General features: G+C 34.2%; 1 protein-coding gene across 3 annotated transcripts in view; it reads left to right on the plus strand.

The window, feature by feature from the left end:
• Positions 1-17996, plus strand: part of LOC127447644 (STE20/SPS1-related proline-alanine-rich protein kinase-like) — a 95017-nt gene that overhangs the window by 10162 nt on the left and 66859 nt on the right. For 2 of the 3 annotated variants that reach the window (XM_051709603.1, XM_051709601.1), the window contains exons 3-10: positions 1-94; positions 760-901; positions 1357-1412; positions 3771-3880; positions 5600-5701; positions 6567-6700; positions 8837-8885; positions 8996-9061. The exon at positions 1-94 is cut by the window's left edge and continues 15 nt beyond it. In XM_051709603.1, coding sequence (XP_051565563.1) covers positions 1-94; positions 760-901; positions 1357-1412; positions 3771-3880; positions 5600-5701; positions 6567-6700; positions 8837-8885; positions 8996-9061 — 753 coding nt within the window. The remainder of the gene's footprint in view (positions 95-759; positions 902-1356; positions 1413-3770; positions 3881-5599; positions 5702-6566; positions 6701-8836; positions 8886-8995; positions 9062-17996) is intronic. The other variant, XM_051709602.1, reaches the window with a different exon arrangement.

Below are 17996 nucleotides of genomic sequence, written 5' to 3' on the forward strand. Positions count from 1 at the left end.
ATGAGCCAGTGTAACCATCCAAACGTGGTCACCTACTACACTTCATTTGTTGTAAAAGATGAACTTTGGCTGGTCATGAAACTCTTGAGTGGAGGTGAGTGGAATCTTTCTGTAACACAACTATGTTTTGTTCTACATTTTTATGAAGGATCCAATTAGCTATATTTAAGATAAGTAAAATGTTGGATATTGCAAACAGTTCCATCAAATGAATGTGGACACTGGCTCCGAAACATATTTGGACTATTAAAAAATGTCATTGCATTTGACAACAAAAATTTCAAATCAAGTGGCATTTGCAAACAATTGATGCTAAATCTGTTCTCAGAACTAACTTCACTTTCCTGAGACGTTTTTTGCAGTTACTTTTAACCAACTGGTGTCAAGGTGATTTTTAGTGGATGTATGACGTTCAAACAGGTGTCCTAGCAGAAGTTCATCACATTTACTGTGGAAATGTTCCATTAACGTTTGACGAACAGAAATTATCCAAATACTTTGTCTTCATTTTGACCAATGTATTGTAATTGTTTTATCATATAGAACTTAATACATTTATTTTGTCAAATGTTTTGCTTGAAAACTGTGCTTGTGCAATCTGTCTTTAAAATAAATGTTGTTCATGTATTGTTATCTAATGCAATGGAATTTTAAAGTGTGTAAGTGTCAAAATACTTTTTTGGGGCAACTGTATGTATTTCAATTAAGTATGGTCATTATCTGAGGTTTTGTGTGATACAGTATTTTTTATTCACTCAGGATCAGTGTTGGACATCATAAAGCACACTTTCAGTAAAGGAGAACATAAAAACGGTGTCTTAGATGAATCCTCAATAGCGACCATATTGAAGGAAGTACTGGAAGGATTAGATTATCTTCATAAAAACGGGCAGATTCACAGGTAAGAAATGATCCATCCATCCATCCATCATGTATTTATCCATCTATTTCACTATCATCCGTCCATCCATCCTTCTTTCTTTCTGTCCGTCTATCTGCCAATCCATCCTTCCAACCATCCGTCATCCACTCGTCATCCATCTGTCTATCCATCCATCATCCATCCGTCCATCTATTCCTCTATATATTATCTATATATCCATCTATTCCCTTGTCATCCATCCGTCCATCCATCCATCCATCCCAAGCTACACAAGACGTGTGAAATATGCTTTAAGTTCCTCTTTATGTGAAGTGAACAAAAATACTAATGAGGTCTTTTCCCTCCAGACTATCACTGTTGTAATAATTCTTTGAAAAATTGTGGATTCATTCTTCAGCCACTGGCGTTATTGTTAATGTTTAAGATTATAATAAAGCATCAAGTGGTTGTGCTTTGTCATGGTTTGACTTCAGGGACGTGAAAGCGGGGAATATTCTACTAGGAGAAGATGGATCAGTGCAGATTGCAGGTTTGTAACAACACTTTGCTTGACTTCTTATGTGAAATCACCTTTAAATTGGATGAAATGTGTTGTACTGTTCCAGTAAAAAAATAATCAGCATAACAATTTGAGTAATACTGAAGAATTTACATGAAAAATAAATGTACAAAAAAGTTAACATGGTCACTGTCACAAATTTGCTTATAGATCTAGAAATAATGCAGAATCTAAAATATTTAGTCTTTTCTGTTAATGTTTTTATTTGCTTTGTATTTCTCCAAATTCATTAACTCTTTTATACAGTGTGCGTATATATATATATATATACACTGGTGACCAAAAGTTTGGAATAATGTACAGATTTTGCTCTTATGGAAATAAATTGGTACTTTTATTCACCAAAGTGTCATTCATCTGATCACAGTGTATAGTCAGGACATTAATAACGTGAAAAATGACTATTACAATTTGAAAATAAACTACTTTAAAGAGTTCTCATCAAAAAAATCCTCCACGTGCAGCAATGACAGCTTTGCAAATCCTTGACATTCCAGCTGTCAGTTTGTCCAGATACACAGGTGACATTTCACCCCACACTTCCTGTAGCACTTGCCATAGATGTCGCTGTTTTGTCGGGCACTTCTCACGCACCTTACAGTCTAGCTGATCCCACAAAAGCTCAATGTGGTTAAGATCCATAACACTCTTTTCCAATTATCTGTTGTCCAATGTCTGTGTTTCTTTGCCCACTCGAACCTTTTCTTTTTGTTTTTCTGTTTCAAAAGTGGCTTTTTCTTTGCAATTCTTCCCATAAGGCCTGCACCCCTGAGTCTTCTCTTTATTGTTGTACATGAAACTGGTGTTGAGCGGGTAGAATTCAATGAAGCTGTCAGCTGAGGACATGTGAGGCGTCTATTTCTCAAACTAGAGACTCTGATGTACTTATCCTCTTGTTTAGTTGTACATCTGGTCTTCCACATCTCTTTCTGTCCTTGTTAGAGCCAGTTATCCTTTGTCTTTGAAGACTGTAGTGTACACCTTTGTTGAAATCTTCAGTTTTTGTCAATTTCAAGCATTCAAATTTCTAGATAAAGCTTTTTGCCATTTTTGACCTAATATTGACCTTAAGACATGCCAGTCTATTGCATAATGTGGCAACTCAAAAACAAACACAAAGACAATGTTAAGCTTCATTTAATGAACCAAATATCTTGCAGCTGTGTTTGATATAATGGCAAGTGATTTTCTAGTACCAAATGATCAATTTAGCATGATTACTCAAGGATAAGGTGTTGGAGTGATGGCTGCTGGAAATGGGGCCTGTCTAGATTTAATCAAAAATGACTTTTTCAAATAGTGATGGTGCTGTTTTTTACATCAGTAATGTCCTGACTATACTTTGTGATCAGTTGAAAGCCAGTTAGGTGAATTAAAGTACCAATTTCCTTCCGAAACAGCAAAATCTGCACATTATTCCAAACTTTTGGCCCCCAGTGTATGTAAATGTATGTATGTATGTATGTATATATATATATATATATATATATATATATATATATATATATTATATTATATTTTTCTCCATACTCCATAATGAACAACCATTTCAAAGTAAAAATACAAATAAATAAATAAATAAATAATAATAATTCTTAGTGGCTCTGATTAAAACCAGTGCATTCTTAATATTCAGTCACATAATTATTTCAGCTGTTGAAAGAGTTATTTATAGCCGTGAGTTATTTAAGCTTTCTTTAGCTGTGAAAATAGTGCTGTGATTAGTGTTGGTTGTCACTCTCCATCTATAGATAAAGCCAACATTTATGGGTCTTAAAAGAGTTTTATTACTTTTTACACCACAAAGGTAATGGCAAATATCTGGAATTATAATCAACCGAAAAATTACACAAGCAATGACCTAGAACTGCTTCAATCAGTCAAGCCTTTTCAATTTTTAATGTACTTTCAATGAAGTTAATTATGGTTTGATTATAAGTGATAATATATTCTCCACGCTCCATTGTTTATCATCTGTTACATTTCGTTTTATGAATTTGAGAGCAGAAAAGAGGCATTTTGATCATAATGCGCAGAGGTGATAACTTCCTGAAATGGGGCTTTTTCCGTCCCCGAAGGGAAACTGGCTGATCTAGTTCTACAATATCGATCGGTTTTATGTAACAGGGGTTTCCACAAATGACCTTGGCTCAAATCTGTTTCATATATGAGGTGAAATAAAAAATAAAAAATTCTATTTGCATACAGAAAATAAACCCTGTTTTTAAGACCAGTAAGATTTTTGTTTTGAGATATTATTTTCATGACAGTTATGGTCCATCAGACTTTGCTGGGGTTGTTAACCGTTTGAAATGATTCACCTCATAGATTTTGGTGTAAGTGCTTTTCTGTCCACCGGTGGAGACATCACTAGACACAAAGTGAGGAAAACGTTTGTGGGGACTCCGTGCTGGATGGCCCCTGAGGTAATGGAGCAGGTGAGTTTGATCAGCAAACAAAATCTTTTCTTTTAATTTTAAACATAAGACAATGTGTCTGTTATCTAAACATAAAAGGTTTATAGCTGGACCATGGGGCTATTTTTAATAACTTATTATTAATAACTAATTCGTTTTTCTCACACAAATTTATCTATCTATTTTTCTATCTATCGTTCTATCTGTCGGTCGGTCGGTCAGTCTGTCTGTCGGTCTATCTATCTATTGTTCTATCATTCTGTAAATCATTCGTATCGATCTGTCGTTGTATTGGTCTATTTGTCTGTCTGTCATTCTGTCTATCACGATACTTTAACATATCGATATTTTTACTCACCTCTAGCTTTATTGGTCTATCTTTCTATCGCTCATTCTATCTGTCTATCGTTCATTAGATCTATCGTTTTATCTGTCTAATGTTCGTTCTATCTGTGTATCATTTTATCGGTCTATTGGTCTATCTAGGTTCTATCATTCTATCTGTCATTTTATCTATCTATCTATCTGTCTGTCTGTCTGCCTGCCTTCTATCTATCTATCTATCTATCTATCTATCTGTCTGTCTATCTATCTATCGTTTTATCATTATATATCGGTTTATCATTATATCGTTTTATGTCTATCGTTCTATCGATCTAGGTTCTATCATTCTATTTATTGTTTAACGTTCTATCTATCCATTGGCCTGTCTATCGTTCTATCTATCTAGGTTCTAACGTTCTATCGTTTTATAGTTCTGTCTATCGGTCTATCGATCTAGGTTCTATCGATCTAGGTTCTATCGTTCTATATATCGTTCTATCAGTCTTGGTTCTATTGGTCTATCCATTGTTCTATCAATCTATGTTCTATCGTTTTATCATTCTATCGTTCTAGGTTCTATCGTTCTAGGTTCTATAGTTCTGTCGATCTAGGATCTATTGTTCTATCTATTGTTCTATTGATCTAGGTTCTATCGTTCTATCGATCTAGGATCTATCATTCTATCTATCGTTTTATCGACATATATATATCGGTTTATCGTTATATATCGTTTTATCTGTCTATCGTTCTATCGATCTAGATTCTATCATTCTATCTATCGTTTATCGTTCTATCTATCCATTGGCCTATCTATCGTTCTATCTATCTAGGTTCTAATGTTCTATCATTTTATAGTTCTGTCTGTCGGTCTATCGATCTAGGTTCTATCGATCTAGGTTCTATCGTTCTATATATTGTTCTATCAGTCTTGGTTCTTTTGGTCTATCCATTGATCTATCAATCTATATTCTATCGTTTTATCATTCTATCATTCTAGGTTCTATCATTCTAGGTTCTATCGTTCTAGGTTCTATCGTTCTAGGTTCTATAGTTCTGTCGATCTAGGATCTATTGTTCTATCTATTGTTCTATTGATCTAGGTTCTATCGATCTAGGATCTATCGTTCTATCTATTGTTTTATCGTTCTAGGTTCTATCGTTTTATCATTCTATCGGTCTATCTAGGTTCTGTCGTTCTATCTGTCATTCTATCTGTCTAGGTTCTATTGTTCTATCTATCGGTCTATCGTTTTATCTATCATCTATCTATCATTTTATCTATCTGTCTGTCTGTCTGTTTGTACATCTATCTATACATCTATCTATACATACATACATGCGTAATATTATATAAATCAGCTATTTTCTTGCCATCTTATAATCAAACTATCAGTTACCAGTGTCATGTGACCACAGGTACGGGGTTATGACTTCAAAGCTGACATTTGGAGTTTTGGAATCACCGCCATTGAACTTGCGACAGGCTCTGCGCCGTACCACCGGTACCCTCCTATGAAGGTAAACACAACGACTGGCTATTCATCTGGCTGTTCCACACAAATGGCTATAAATGCTGCCACAAAATGGCACAGATCTGTCATCTGTGTGACTTTTCCTTTTGAAGCTGCTTTCAACAGCCATTATGTCACTAAAGAAAATTTTTATAATGGCAATTTGTGTAGTGGACCAGTGTTATTAATGGCATTATTTTTAAAAATGTTTTTAGGTCATCCATTTTCATGTCTTTACAACATTTTCATTTGCAATTATACATCAAGGTTTTATTTAAATTGTCAGTACTGCATATAGTAACTAAATAAATAACTGTACAAATATTTCTAATGTTGTTTTGTAAAGTCTGTCATCCCTGGCTCAGTAGAAGGGAAGCGTTAATTAGAAGTAGAATTAAACGGATAGTTCATCCAAAATTATAATTCTGTCATTATTTACTCACCTATCATGTTGTTTAAAACCTGTATGCTGTTGTTTTCTCTTGTGTAACATAATAGTAGAAATTTTGAAGAATCTACGCAGCTCTTTTCTACACAATGACAGTTCATATTGCTATTGTATGTCTTCAGAAGACTTGGAATATAGCACACTAGTCGTTTGGACTACTTTTAAGGTGTGTATTTTTTATTTTTTTTGTCCTTTTATGAAGCTTTACAGCTTTACAACCATGGTCAATATGAACTGTTTTTTTTTTTTTTACATTTCCATTTGTCTTCCAAAACAACAGCATGTGGGTTTGTAATGACATGAGGGTGAGTAAATAATGACAGAACTTAAATTTTTGTGTGAAATATTCCTTTTAAGGGATCTTTTTCTCAAACTTACAACTGTAAGATATTTGTAGATCTGATCCCCGCCTCTTCTGTTGCAGGTTTTAATGCTCACTCTGCAGAATGATCCTCCTACCCTGGAGACAGGGGTCGAGGACAAAGAGATGGTTAAGAAATACGGAAAATCTTTTAGAAAACTCATATGCCTGTGCCTTCAGAAGGACCCGGCGAAGAGGTATAGTACTGTGAATCTGGAAGCAGCGAGTCTTATTGGTGGAACAAATTAGATAATCGGCATACAACAATTGAAAAAAATGGGTACTATTTATGCTGAATGCATCACAGATTGCCAAACTATTTACTTGCATGCATGACCACACAGAGCCCTTGTTGCTAGCGGCAAACATATTGATTTGTAAAGTGTGATGTGCATAATGGAGTAGCAGTTCATTGTTGTAAATCAACATTGCCTTACTGCAAGATGACTTAAAACTTTTTTGTTTTTGCTTTCTATTCGGTCTCTCTAAATTAGTGTTTCTCATCTGGTTTTGCTTCAGAACCCAGATTTTATATCGGACATCCTGTCGACCCAACACAGTACCAAAATTGTTTAGTACGAACGTAAACATTGAAATAAATATAAAAGGGTGTTCCTTCAACTTAGGGCAATTTCATGTCCCAGGTTAATTTTTATTAAAACAAAGATATTTCATTTTATTTCTTTTTTTTGTTTTTGTTATGTACATGCTTCACAGGACATTTGTCATTTTTTCTGAAAGTCATGAAAATTCCCACCACAGTGTAATTTCCAGCACATCTTAAATTCTTTATTGCACAAAAAAAACAAAACAAATGCATTTCAATGTCATAACAAAATTACCTAAAAATAAATTCAGTTATTTTGAACAAAATAAAATAAATATTATTTGTATAAATTAAAAAATACAATTTTATTCAATTAATTTTGTAAACAATTACACAATTCAATTTGATGGAATTTTGTTATGAAATTAAAATGTGTAAATCTTAAAAATAGGCTAAAATATTTGTTTGAGTGTGTGTTTAATTGAATTCTTTAATTGAAATAACTGTGATGGAAATTAAATTACAGTCTCCGACTGCTTTGTCTTGTTCAGTTCATAGCTAACACAATTCAATATTACTGTCACACTTTTTTTCGTAACTTGGCAAATTCTGATAAGTGTATTTACCTTAATTTTTCTTTATTTTCTTCAAGCAACACATGTCTCATATTTCATATCAAACATGCTCTTTTTTTAAAAATTATTATTGTTTGGTGTGGTGGAAATAGCGTCGTAGTTTTTGAAAAATGTATAGAAAAAATGCTCACACAATAAATATTGAAGTGATTAATGTTTATTTCACTATTTAAATTAACATAGTTTTACATGTAATAATTGTAACGTAATTATTCGTATTTTTATAATGGATTTTCATAGTTTATTATTGAAAGTCTGGGTCTGGGACAAGGCTAAAACAAAGAAATCTACACATAATAGGTGTTTGAAAAGTACCAAAGTTAAACGAGGAAGGCCTGGTAAAAGTTTCCAAGTCAGTTTTAATGAGACCTTCCTATAGTGTTGGACATTGCTAGTAGACAACTTTAAAAAAAAAAAAAAATGGTTACGGTGTAACATTTTTTAAATGAGACTTGACACAGTGCTAAAAGTACTCAAATTTGAAGAAACAACCACAAATTAGCATACAGCAATACTCATTACCAAAGATTATAAACGTAACAGAAAAATAGCAAAATTACAATTTTGTTATGCATAACAGCCGAAGTGAGATTTACCAGCCTAGCACTTGGAACAAACACAGGTGCCACGTATTGAATTAGTATTAGCCATAATACCAAATGACATCTGAATTTGTTCAGAAATATCTTAGAGTTGAAATCAATGTGCTGCCTTTGACATCAACAACAGTATATGTAGGGTGTTTTCTCCTCCCTTTTGAAAAGTTTACCCTATTTATTTAGCGATCCTAACTATGCACAGTTATATTGCTAGTTGCATTATTCGCATTTAGAATTGTTTTTCCCTGCTGTCCATATCTCATTCAGAAAAGACTGTTGACCTACCAGTTGAGAACCAATGCTCTAAAGATAAATCACAGCCAATATAAGAAATGCCATGCAGACAAAATCACTGAGGCAACTTTGATTAGGCACAAATAGATACAGATGACCAATTGCCGTCCAGAGACATTAACTGCTGCTGTCTTATTTACTGTCTATATCAGCGGTCTCATCTGGTCAGTACATTGGACATCAGATAGTCTTGGTCTCCTGAAGTATATGGAAATGTCAGCGTTAACTCCTCTAACTCAGCTTTTCTCATCTCCACAGGCCCACTGCTGCAGAGCTTTTGAAGTGTAAATTTTTTCAAAAGGCAAAGGTATGGCTTTATATTCTCCCTCTCTACTTCAAATGCTTTTACTTCTGCTTCACAGCGGTTTGTCACTGATATATTTAATGTTTTCTTTCCCTCCTGCCTCTGTGTTGTAGAATCGAGAATACTTGATTGAAAAGCTTCTTAGTAAAGGACCAAACATAAGCCAAAGAGCCAAGAAGGTAACGCTGCTTCATTCTTTCTTACACTTCTATGCGTGTGTTTTTCTATCTCACAAATGTACTCTAGCTCTCTCTCGTCAGGGCCTGAAATGTATTTCTGAAAATGGGGAGACGTTGTGTCTCACGAAGACATGTGTCAGTGTAGACCAGAAACTCCATTTACAAGTCGAATGAATGTTTACAACACATAATTTATTTTGAGCAATCGTTAATTTCTTAATCAAGTTTATTTACATTTCATCCAGCAGTCCATGAACAGAAGTTGAGCTCATGTGCGAAATAATTTTTCGTTTTACTGCGTCTATAACACTAATGGTGGTCACTGCACATTCACACCACATTGCAAAATACTGTTCTCTTAAAGGTATCTTCTGGGTTCAATTCAAGTTAAGCTCAATCGACAGCATTTGTTGAATAATGTTGATTACCACAAACATTTTTTTGACCCGTTCCTCCTTTTCTGAAAAAGCAAAAATCAAGATTACAGTGAGACACTTGCAATGGAAGTGAATGGGGAAAATTTCTGGAGGGTTTAAAGGCAGAAATGTGAAGCTTATAATTTGATAAAAGCACTTACATGAATTCTTCTGTTAAAAATTGTGTATTATTTGAGCTGTAAAGTTGTCGTCATTTTTACAGTCGTTTTAGGGTTTGTTGAAATTACATCGTCATGGCAACGAAGTTGTGAAATTAGATATAACTTTACACAGAAAAGGTTAGTAAGTGATTGTATCACACTAAAATCATGATAACATGTATATTGTTTACATCTTGTGGCTTTACTTTTGAAATAGTGAGTATTTCAGCTTTTACGAATTGGCCCACATTCACTTCCATTGTAAGTTCATCACTGTAACCCAGATTTTTGCTTTTTTTTTTAAAGAAAATGAAGGACAAGTCAAATTAAATTTTTGTTGTAATCAACATTGTGCCACAAATGCTGTCGATTGAGCTTAACTTGTATTGAACCCGGAATATTCCTTGAATATTTGTATATTATTTTTGTCATTGAAAAAAATTCCCACCACAGTGTCATTTCCAGCACATATCAGATTCTGTCATGTGTTTAATAGAATTCTGTAATTGAAACTAAATTTTTTACGTTTTTGAAATAAAATGTTCTACGTTTTTGTTTTGTTTTACTGACGCTAATTTCATAGCTAACATTTTATGTATCCTAAATACACACAGTTAAATAATATTTTTACACTTTTTGCATAATTTGGAAAAGACGCTAAATAAGAATATACTGCTCACAAGTGATATTTATCTTGATTTTTATTTGTATTCTTTAAACATCACTCGTCTCATGTTTAATCTCAAGCACTGTCTACAGTGACACTTTTGTCGACTTGGTTAACAAGTTCACTAACTTTTAAAAAACTTTATTAGGGGCAAAATGGTTTTGCATGTTATGAAAATGATGCAACAACTATGGGACAGTCATCATTTTTAAAACAATTGATAGAAATGATTTTCACACAATAAATATTGAAATGGTTTGTTTATTTCACTCTTTGTTTAAATTATCATAGTTTTAAACATGCAATAATTTGTATTTTTTATAATGGATTTTCCATTGAAAGTAAAATGGAAAGTCTGGGCCTGGGACAAGGCTAAAACAATAAAATCGGTACATAAAAGGCATTTGAAAAGTACTAAAAATAAAAGTGGAATTAAAAGTTTTAATGAGACCTTCATATAAAAAAAAAAAAAAAAAAAAAGAATGTTGAAATACGTCCTTTTTAATAAAATAAATTAACCCCTGGGATACGAAATTGGCTGAAGTTGAAGAAACACCCAAGATAAAATATATTTCATAGAATTGGTGTTTCAGTATTTCTAATGGAAAACGAGACAAAAATAAAATGTTTGTGCTGATATATACAGTGGAAATAAAGTTAGACAAAATTATTAATTTGATTTGTTCTTCTGTGTGTATCAGTTTACCAGTTTTCACCTTTATGTTATAGCGAATAATTGTGGGCGGAAATGATTGAAAATATGCATAAAAATACCTATGCACAGTTCAGGCCCTGCTTTTACATTTACATAATTTTACTGATGTCAGATGATTCTCGCAGCTGTCGTGTTCAGTCGAGTGCTTTTTGTATTGATGAATCTGTGTGGCTGTGTTTGATTAAGGGATCGCCAGCTGTATTCTCGTCTCACTCGTCCACTCAGATACTAAATGCACTTTTAACCTTTTCCTTCAAGAGCCTTTTTCATTTGGACTCAATCAGGACTTCTTCTCATGAGAGTGTTAGCTGTTTTTGTCTCTGCTAGATGCTGTCTTTGTCCCTGAGAAATGTACAATTGTTTATCATGGATGCATGACTCCTTTAGTTACCCTGGCCATTCAGACACTTCTGACGTGGTCATAGAAAACCTGGAAATATTAGAGAATATTTGTGATCTCCAGCCCTGGAAAATGCATTGAATGCATTGAATATTTTGATACAATAGCACCACAGAGACAGTGTTTACACTTTTTGGGGAAATCAATTTATAAATGGATTACTTATAGTTGTCTCTGTATATTAAACGGGGATAAATAATAATAGAAATCAGGAATGACTGGACAAGTTATGGAAATCCATGTGTGGAAACCCTGGACTGTCCCCTGTGCACTTGTGGAGCATAGTGTGCTTCTGTACAAAGTGAGCAGTGTAGAAGTCAGTCATGCAGACTGAATGCATCGAATCAGTTCATGCCTTTAGCAGACACCTAATGTCTCTGCGCGCTGACGGGTTACGAAGAATAATGGGTGCTTAGACAACAGTGTACTCCATTTAAACAGCCATTTTTATGCCAGGCTGCTGTGCAGGAGTGCTGCCGGTCAGGATAGAGAGAGAAGGCTATCAGCAACACACACACCTCCAACCCAGCAAATGAATAAAAGCAATGGAGGCTAAAGAGCCCTGTGCCTCTATCCATTTAGGAAAGACAGAATTTGCCTGTGGAAATGGATGGAGAGCCAGTGACATTGATGGGCTGAAATGGTGGGGGCTTTTTTGACTAAAAGGGTTTCCGATATTGTATAGCTCAATATAGCTGTTAAATAACAGGCACAACTAGAGAAATGTAAGTAAGTATACAGACATACAGTACTGTGCAAAAGTCTTAGGCACATAAGATGTTTCACAAAAGCATTTGTCTTAAGATGGTTATTTATATCTTCAGCTTTTGTGTGTCAATAGGAAAAATACATTTTATACTCCCAAACATTACTTTTGCAAATAGAAAAGATTAGAATAGAAGAACAGGGAGCCCTGCAACAGATGTCCTGGCCCCCACAAAGACCACCACTGAACATCGTGTCAGTCTGAGGTTACATAAAGAGACAGAAGAAACTGAGACAGCCTAAATAGATAGAAGAACTGTGGCGAATTCTCCAAGAAGCTTGGAACATCCTATCTGCCAACAATCAAGACAAACTGTGTCCAGGTGTACCGAGGAGAATTGGTGCTGTTTTAAAGGCAAAGGTGGTCACACCAAATATTGATGTAGCTTTTTATGTTTACTGGACTTTGTATGACATTAAGTGATAAATGAAACTATTTATGTCATTATTTATGAAGACATCCTCACTATGCAACATTTTTCACAAGTGCCTAAAACTGTTGCACAGTACTGTATATGGCTATACTGTATATACAGTAGGGCTCTGTATCGGCAGGCACCTCACGATACATCACAATATTATGATTCGATTCCAATTCATGTGAGTATATTTCAGTTGTAATGTCCATTTTGCTTACATACAGTATAAAAGAAAACCCTCTTTAGCTAATGCTGTTATAAAATTATGGAAATATTATTGAAAAAAAAATTATTTTATCATTAGTTTCTCATTTTGGTCATATTTTAGCTTTTTGAAATATACAAATTACATGTATTCCATCATTACATAGTATGTCTTGAAATTGCATATGTTGCACACACACACACACATACTGTATATATGTTGTTACATGTTTATATTTTATATTAGGGGTGGGTAAAATATAGATATTCCTTTTTTAATTCTTAAAGCCCAAGATCGATCTTTTACTATGTCTCTTTTAATACCCTTTATGTTCTCTACAGTCAGTTGTTTATCAAAAACAACAAAAAATGAACATCTAATTGTAATCATGCATAGCAGGGAGTCTCTCTCATTAACATGCGCTTGTTTACAGACGCTCTTTACAGAAATGCCGGTTTTGTTAAAGAGACAGTAGCGGTTTTTGCACACGTTCAACAAATCAATGTAAATACTTGGAAAAATGACAACTTGTGCAATTAAACAATAAATATGTAACACAAAAAATAATATATGAAACATAATATCTTATTTATTGATTGAATACATGGATTTGTTCATTTTTTAAAAGCCAAAATGTGACCAATTGTAATAAAATATAATTAGTAAAATGTTATATAAACGTAATGTACCTGGTTAGAAGGTCCCCTTGTATAATTAACAGCATTAGCTGGGAGAGAATTTATTTAATACGTAAGCAAAAGGGACATTGTAACTGAAATACACACATATGAATCAATATAGAAATCGGAATCGAATCGAGAGCTTGTGAATCGGAATTGAATCGGGAAATCTGTATCAATACCCAGCCCTAGTTTACATGCATTATTTGTAAAAAAAAAAAAAAACAACACTGTCTCTTTAAGGACAGCAGCAGCATGCGGTGTGCAAAAAGTGTAACGAGTAGAAGTTTTTTTTTTATTTTTTATGATTAACATTTTTATTTATTAAAACACAGGAAAACAAAACATAATTATAAATACACAAAATCAACTTTTAACACCCACTACCACCCCATCTCCTCCCCAACCCCAACCCAAACCTCAACAAACATCCCTGTGGTCTTAGATGAACACATATAAAAGAATACAAAAACAAAAACCAAACAACTAAAAGGGGAAAAAAGAGAAAAATAATAATAATAAAAAACATATATATACAAATATAAAAATCACACACACTGACAATTACCCCTCTCTCTCCACTATTCCACCCGAGAACCCTCCAAGAATGCTAAATATCCACCGCATTTTCTTACAAACAAATCCGGATTCCCTGCCACTCTCCCCATCTCCGAGCACCACTCCTGAAACGGGGGTGCTCCAACCGACTTCCAGCCCCTCAAAATCACCTGCCTGGCGACCATAACACAGGTTAGGACCCAATCCTCCACATGTTTATTCTCCACATTAATTTCTGCCCCATCTCCCAAAATACAGAGTCTGGGGCAGAACGAGACCTGAGTGCCCAACACATCACACACAAAACTTTGCACCTTCAACCAAAATTCTTGGATCTTAAGGCATCCCCAAAAACATGGATGGTGTCTCCATCTTCAGTATGGCATCGCCAGCAGATGGGTGTGTCCTTAAGACCAAGCCTATACAATCTAGAGGGGGTCCAATAAAATCTATGTAAAATCTTAAATTGCATAAGGCGAACCCTTGCATCTCTAGATGCAGACTTTATGTTTTTTAGAATCCTTGCCCACACTCCCTCCTCCAATACCAAGTTTAAATCTTTCTCCCATAATCTTTTAAGAGAATTTAAAGATCCGTCCCCCAGACTCTGAATTAACAAGGAGTAATACACTGATGCCTCATGACCCTTCCCAAAAGCAGCAATCACCACTTCCAGAGTATCTGCCGCTCTAGGGGGGTGTATGCTACTTCCAAAAACAGAGCAGAGCAGGTGGCGCAGCTGTAAATACTTATAAAATTGAGATATGGGAATCCCAAAATGTTGAATCAAATTTTCAAAAGGTCTCAATACTCCACCCTCATACAGGACACCAAGTGCATTAACCCCCCTCACAATCCAATCTAACCAACAGAAAGGGGACTTATTAATACATAGTTTAGGGTTCTGCCATATGCTCGAGGCTTCGTTTAAATAAATGTCCAAATTAAACATTCTGGACACTTTTGTCCATATCGAGAGCAAATGCAAAATAACGGGGTGCGACTTAACTTCTCTGGCTAGTTTGATCGAAAGGCTTTGCAGTGGCAAGATAGGGGCAAGAACTTCCTTTTCAATGCAAAACCAGGGAGGAGCTCTCTCAGGTGGAAGTGACCAATGAACCAAATGTCTAAGACTGAATGCATAATATTAAAATAAAATCTTGGATAGGCCTAACCCACATTTGTCAATCAGCCTATGTAACTTATTGAAATTTAACCTGGGACGCTTACCATTCCAAATGAAGGACTTCACTATGCTATCAAATTGCTTGAAATAAGAGAGAGGGACATCTACAGGGAGAGATTGTAGCAGGTAGTTAAATTTTGGAATACAATTCATTTTAATAACATTAACCTTCCCAAGCATCGATAAGTGTAATGAAGCCCATCTGTCCACATCATTCGAAAAACCTTTTATTAAGGGATCAAAATTAACTCCGACTAAATCACACAGATTTGCTGGGAATAAAATTCCCAAATACTTAATGCCCTGTTTGGGCCACTGGAAGGCGCCCGGCTGGAAGGCCATTACTGGACAGTACGCTGTCAAAGTCAAAGCTTCGGATTTAGACCAATTGACTTTGTATCCTGAGAATTTGGAAAAGGAGTTAATAATTCTGTGGAGGCAAGGCATGGATCTAGTGGGGTCGGAGACGAATAATAAAATATCATCTGCGTAAAGCAGAAGCTTATGCGCCACACCTCCCGCAGTCACCCCTGGAAAATCATCCTCCTTTCTTATCTCGGCTGCTAATGGTTCCAGGGCAAGACAGAACAATAATGGGGAAAGAGGGCAACCCTGCCGGGTGCCCCTATCCAGAGTAAGATAATCTGAAATGAATCCATTTGTTTGCACCGCTGCTACAGGGTGTCTATAAAGTAACTTAATCCAACCAATAAATGTATTCCTGAACCCATACCTTTCCAAAATCTTTTTGAAGGTTTTTTTTTTTATCGCATCCGTGCTATGTGTGATTACAATTAAATGTTGTCTTTTGTTGTTTTGTTCAACAGCTGACAGAAAGGATATTAAAAGGGACATTATTCAAAGACAAATTCATTCTCGTTCATTTGATCTCATTTTTGGACACATTACACGAAACGAGTCAAGCAAAACTTTTAATCTTTGCATGCAGTAAAAACATTTAGGTGATGAACTTTTTCACCAGTTTACTACTCAATCACAGCTGATTGAAATCTGAAAAATGAACTGCCAGTGGCTAATCACTGACATTTAGTTGCGTTCAGTATGCAAGTGATTTACTCTGTTGTAGAGGGCTGCATATAGAGTAAAAGAGCAATCTTGGGATTTAAAGAATCGATTTTGGGATCACTCAAATGAAGATCCAGATTAATCGGAAAATCTAGATTTTTGCCCGTGTCCATTTGCACTTATTTAGATAACCTGCTTCTTCTTTATTAAAATGCTGGACATGATATAAAAGCACAAATAGTTGAATATAAATATCGAAACATGGATCTAAAGTATCAATATTAAATCATGAGAAAAAGAATCGTAATATATTGATATTTGATTGTATCAATCAGCCCTTTTATACAATACACTGAATATTTGCAATAGTTTTGGGATTATTTCGCTGGCGAGTTTTCTTTGAAGTTTACGAGTATTTTTAGTGAACTAGTTCAAACTGTCTTTTTACGTGAATCAATTAAAAATCAATTCAATGATTTGATTAAAATGTCAAGTGTAGGAGATTATTGTCATTTATTGTTATATTTTGTTATATTAGTAATTTAATTTAATTTTAATGTATTTAATTAATTTAATTTTTAATTCATTTTTAATTATATTTAATTTAATTATTTAATTAATAATTTAATTTTTAGTTAATTTAATTATTAGTGCATTTAAGTGAAAATGATTAAATATCATTCTTGTTTATTTAGTGAAAAACTGTATGGAAATCATGCATTATTTTCAAGTAAATGTACTTTTTAAAGTAGATTTATTTTATTGCAGTTTATAGGAATGGGAATCTTAAGGAATTTAATGATTCCGATTCCAGTTCCTCTTAATGATTCTGATTCCTTTATGATTCCATTAACAATTTTTTTCTTTTGAAGAAGAAATGATTGGAAATAAGAAATGCAATTTTTATTGCAGTTACTGCTAACTCTTGCAAAAGGTGACACACACCTTTAAATTACTTTGCAAAGACTTTTTAGTGGCATAAATGCAATCCAATAATTGGTCCTACTGTACACATTAAATAAAAATTTTAAACAAATACAATTTAATAACATATTTCATTCATTCACTGATTTTTTTAAAATAAAATTCTACTGTTACAATAAAAAAATAATGTGTAGCGCTATCATTATCGTATGGATAATTTTTTCGGGTACCACACTGCACTGGTAATGCTTTGTTTTACACTGTAGATTAAGAAGAACTGGCTCATAAGAGTCATTCGTTTGGGAATCATATACACTGGTCACGCTAGTTTTGCGCTGTAGATTTTAGTACGGTGTTCCATCTGCATCTACGGAAAAATGCACGTTCAAGAATCGTTAATGGAATCAAAAGTCATAAATCAAACAATTCCGGTATTATTTTTTTTTTTTAAATGGAACAATTCTGAACCCTTCCGGTTCTTAGTTTGTAGCCCTAGTATTTTACTTGTTGCATTAAACATTTTTAATTTACTTTGCTTTAATGGCTGTTTGGTTAAATTGGGCAAATATATAAATGCAGAGATGTACATCAAATATCATGAAAAGGCTGAAAAAATATTGAAAGATATTTTTCTTAATCGATCTGTGTCTACCAGCCCTACACGTACACAGACCCACACAAATACACACTGAGATAAATGAGAGAAACTCTTGACACACACAAATGCACACGCATTGCTGTGTGTTTGAATGGGTGTTTTTTTTTTTTTTTTTTTTTTTTTTTTTTTTTAAGTCAAATGACATGCTTGCATCA

Source organism: Myxocyprinus asiaticus, chromosome 10 (genome assembly GCF_019703515.2).
Source record: "Myxocyprinus asiaticus isolate MX2 ecotype Aquarium Trade chromosome 10, UBuf_Myxa_2, whole genome shotgun sequence".
In the NCBI taxonomy this organism is placed as follows: domain Eukaryota; kingdom Metazoa; phylum Chordata; class Actinopteri; order Cypriniformes; family Catostomidae; genus Myxocyprinus; species Myxocyprinus asiaticus.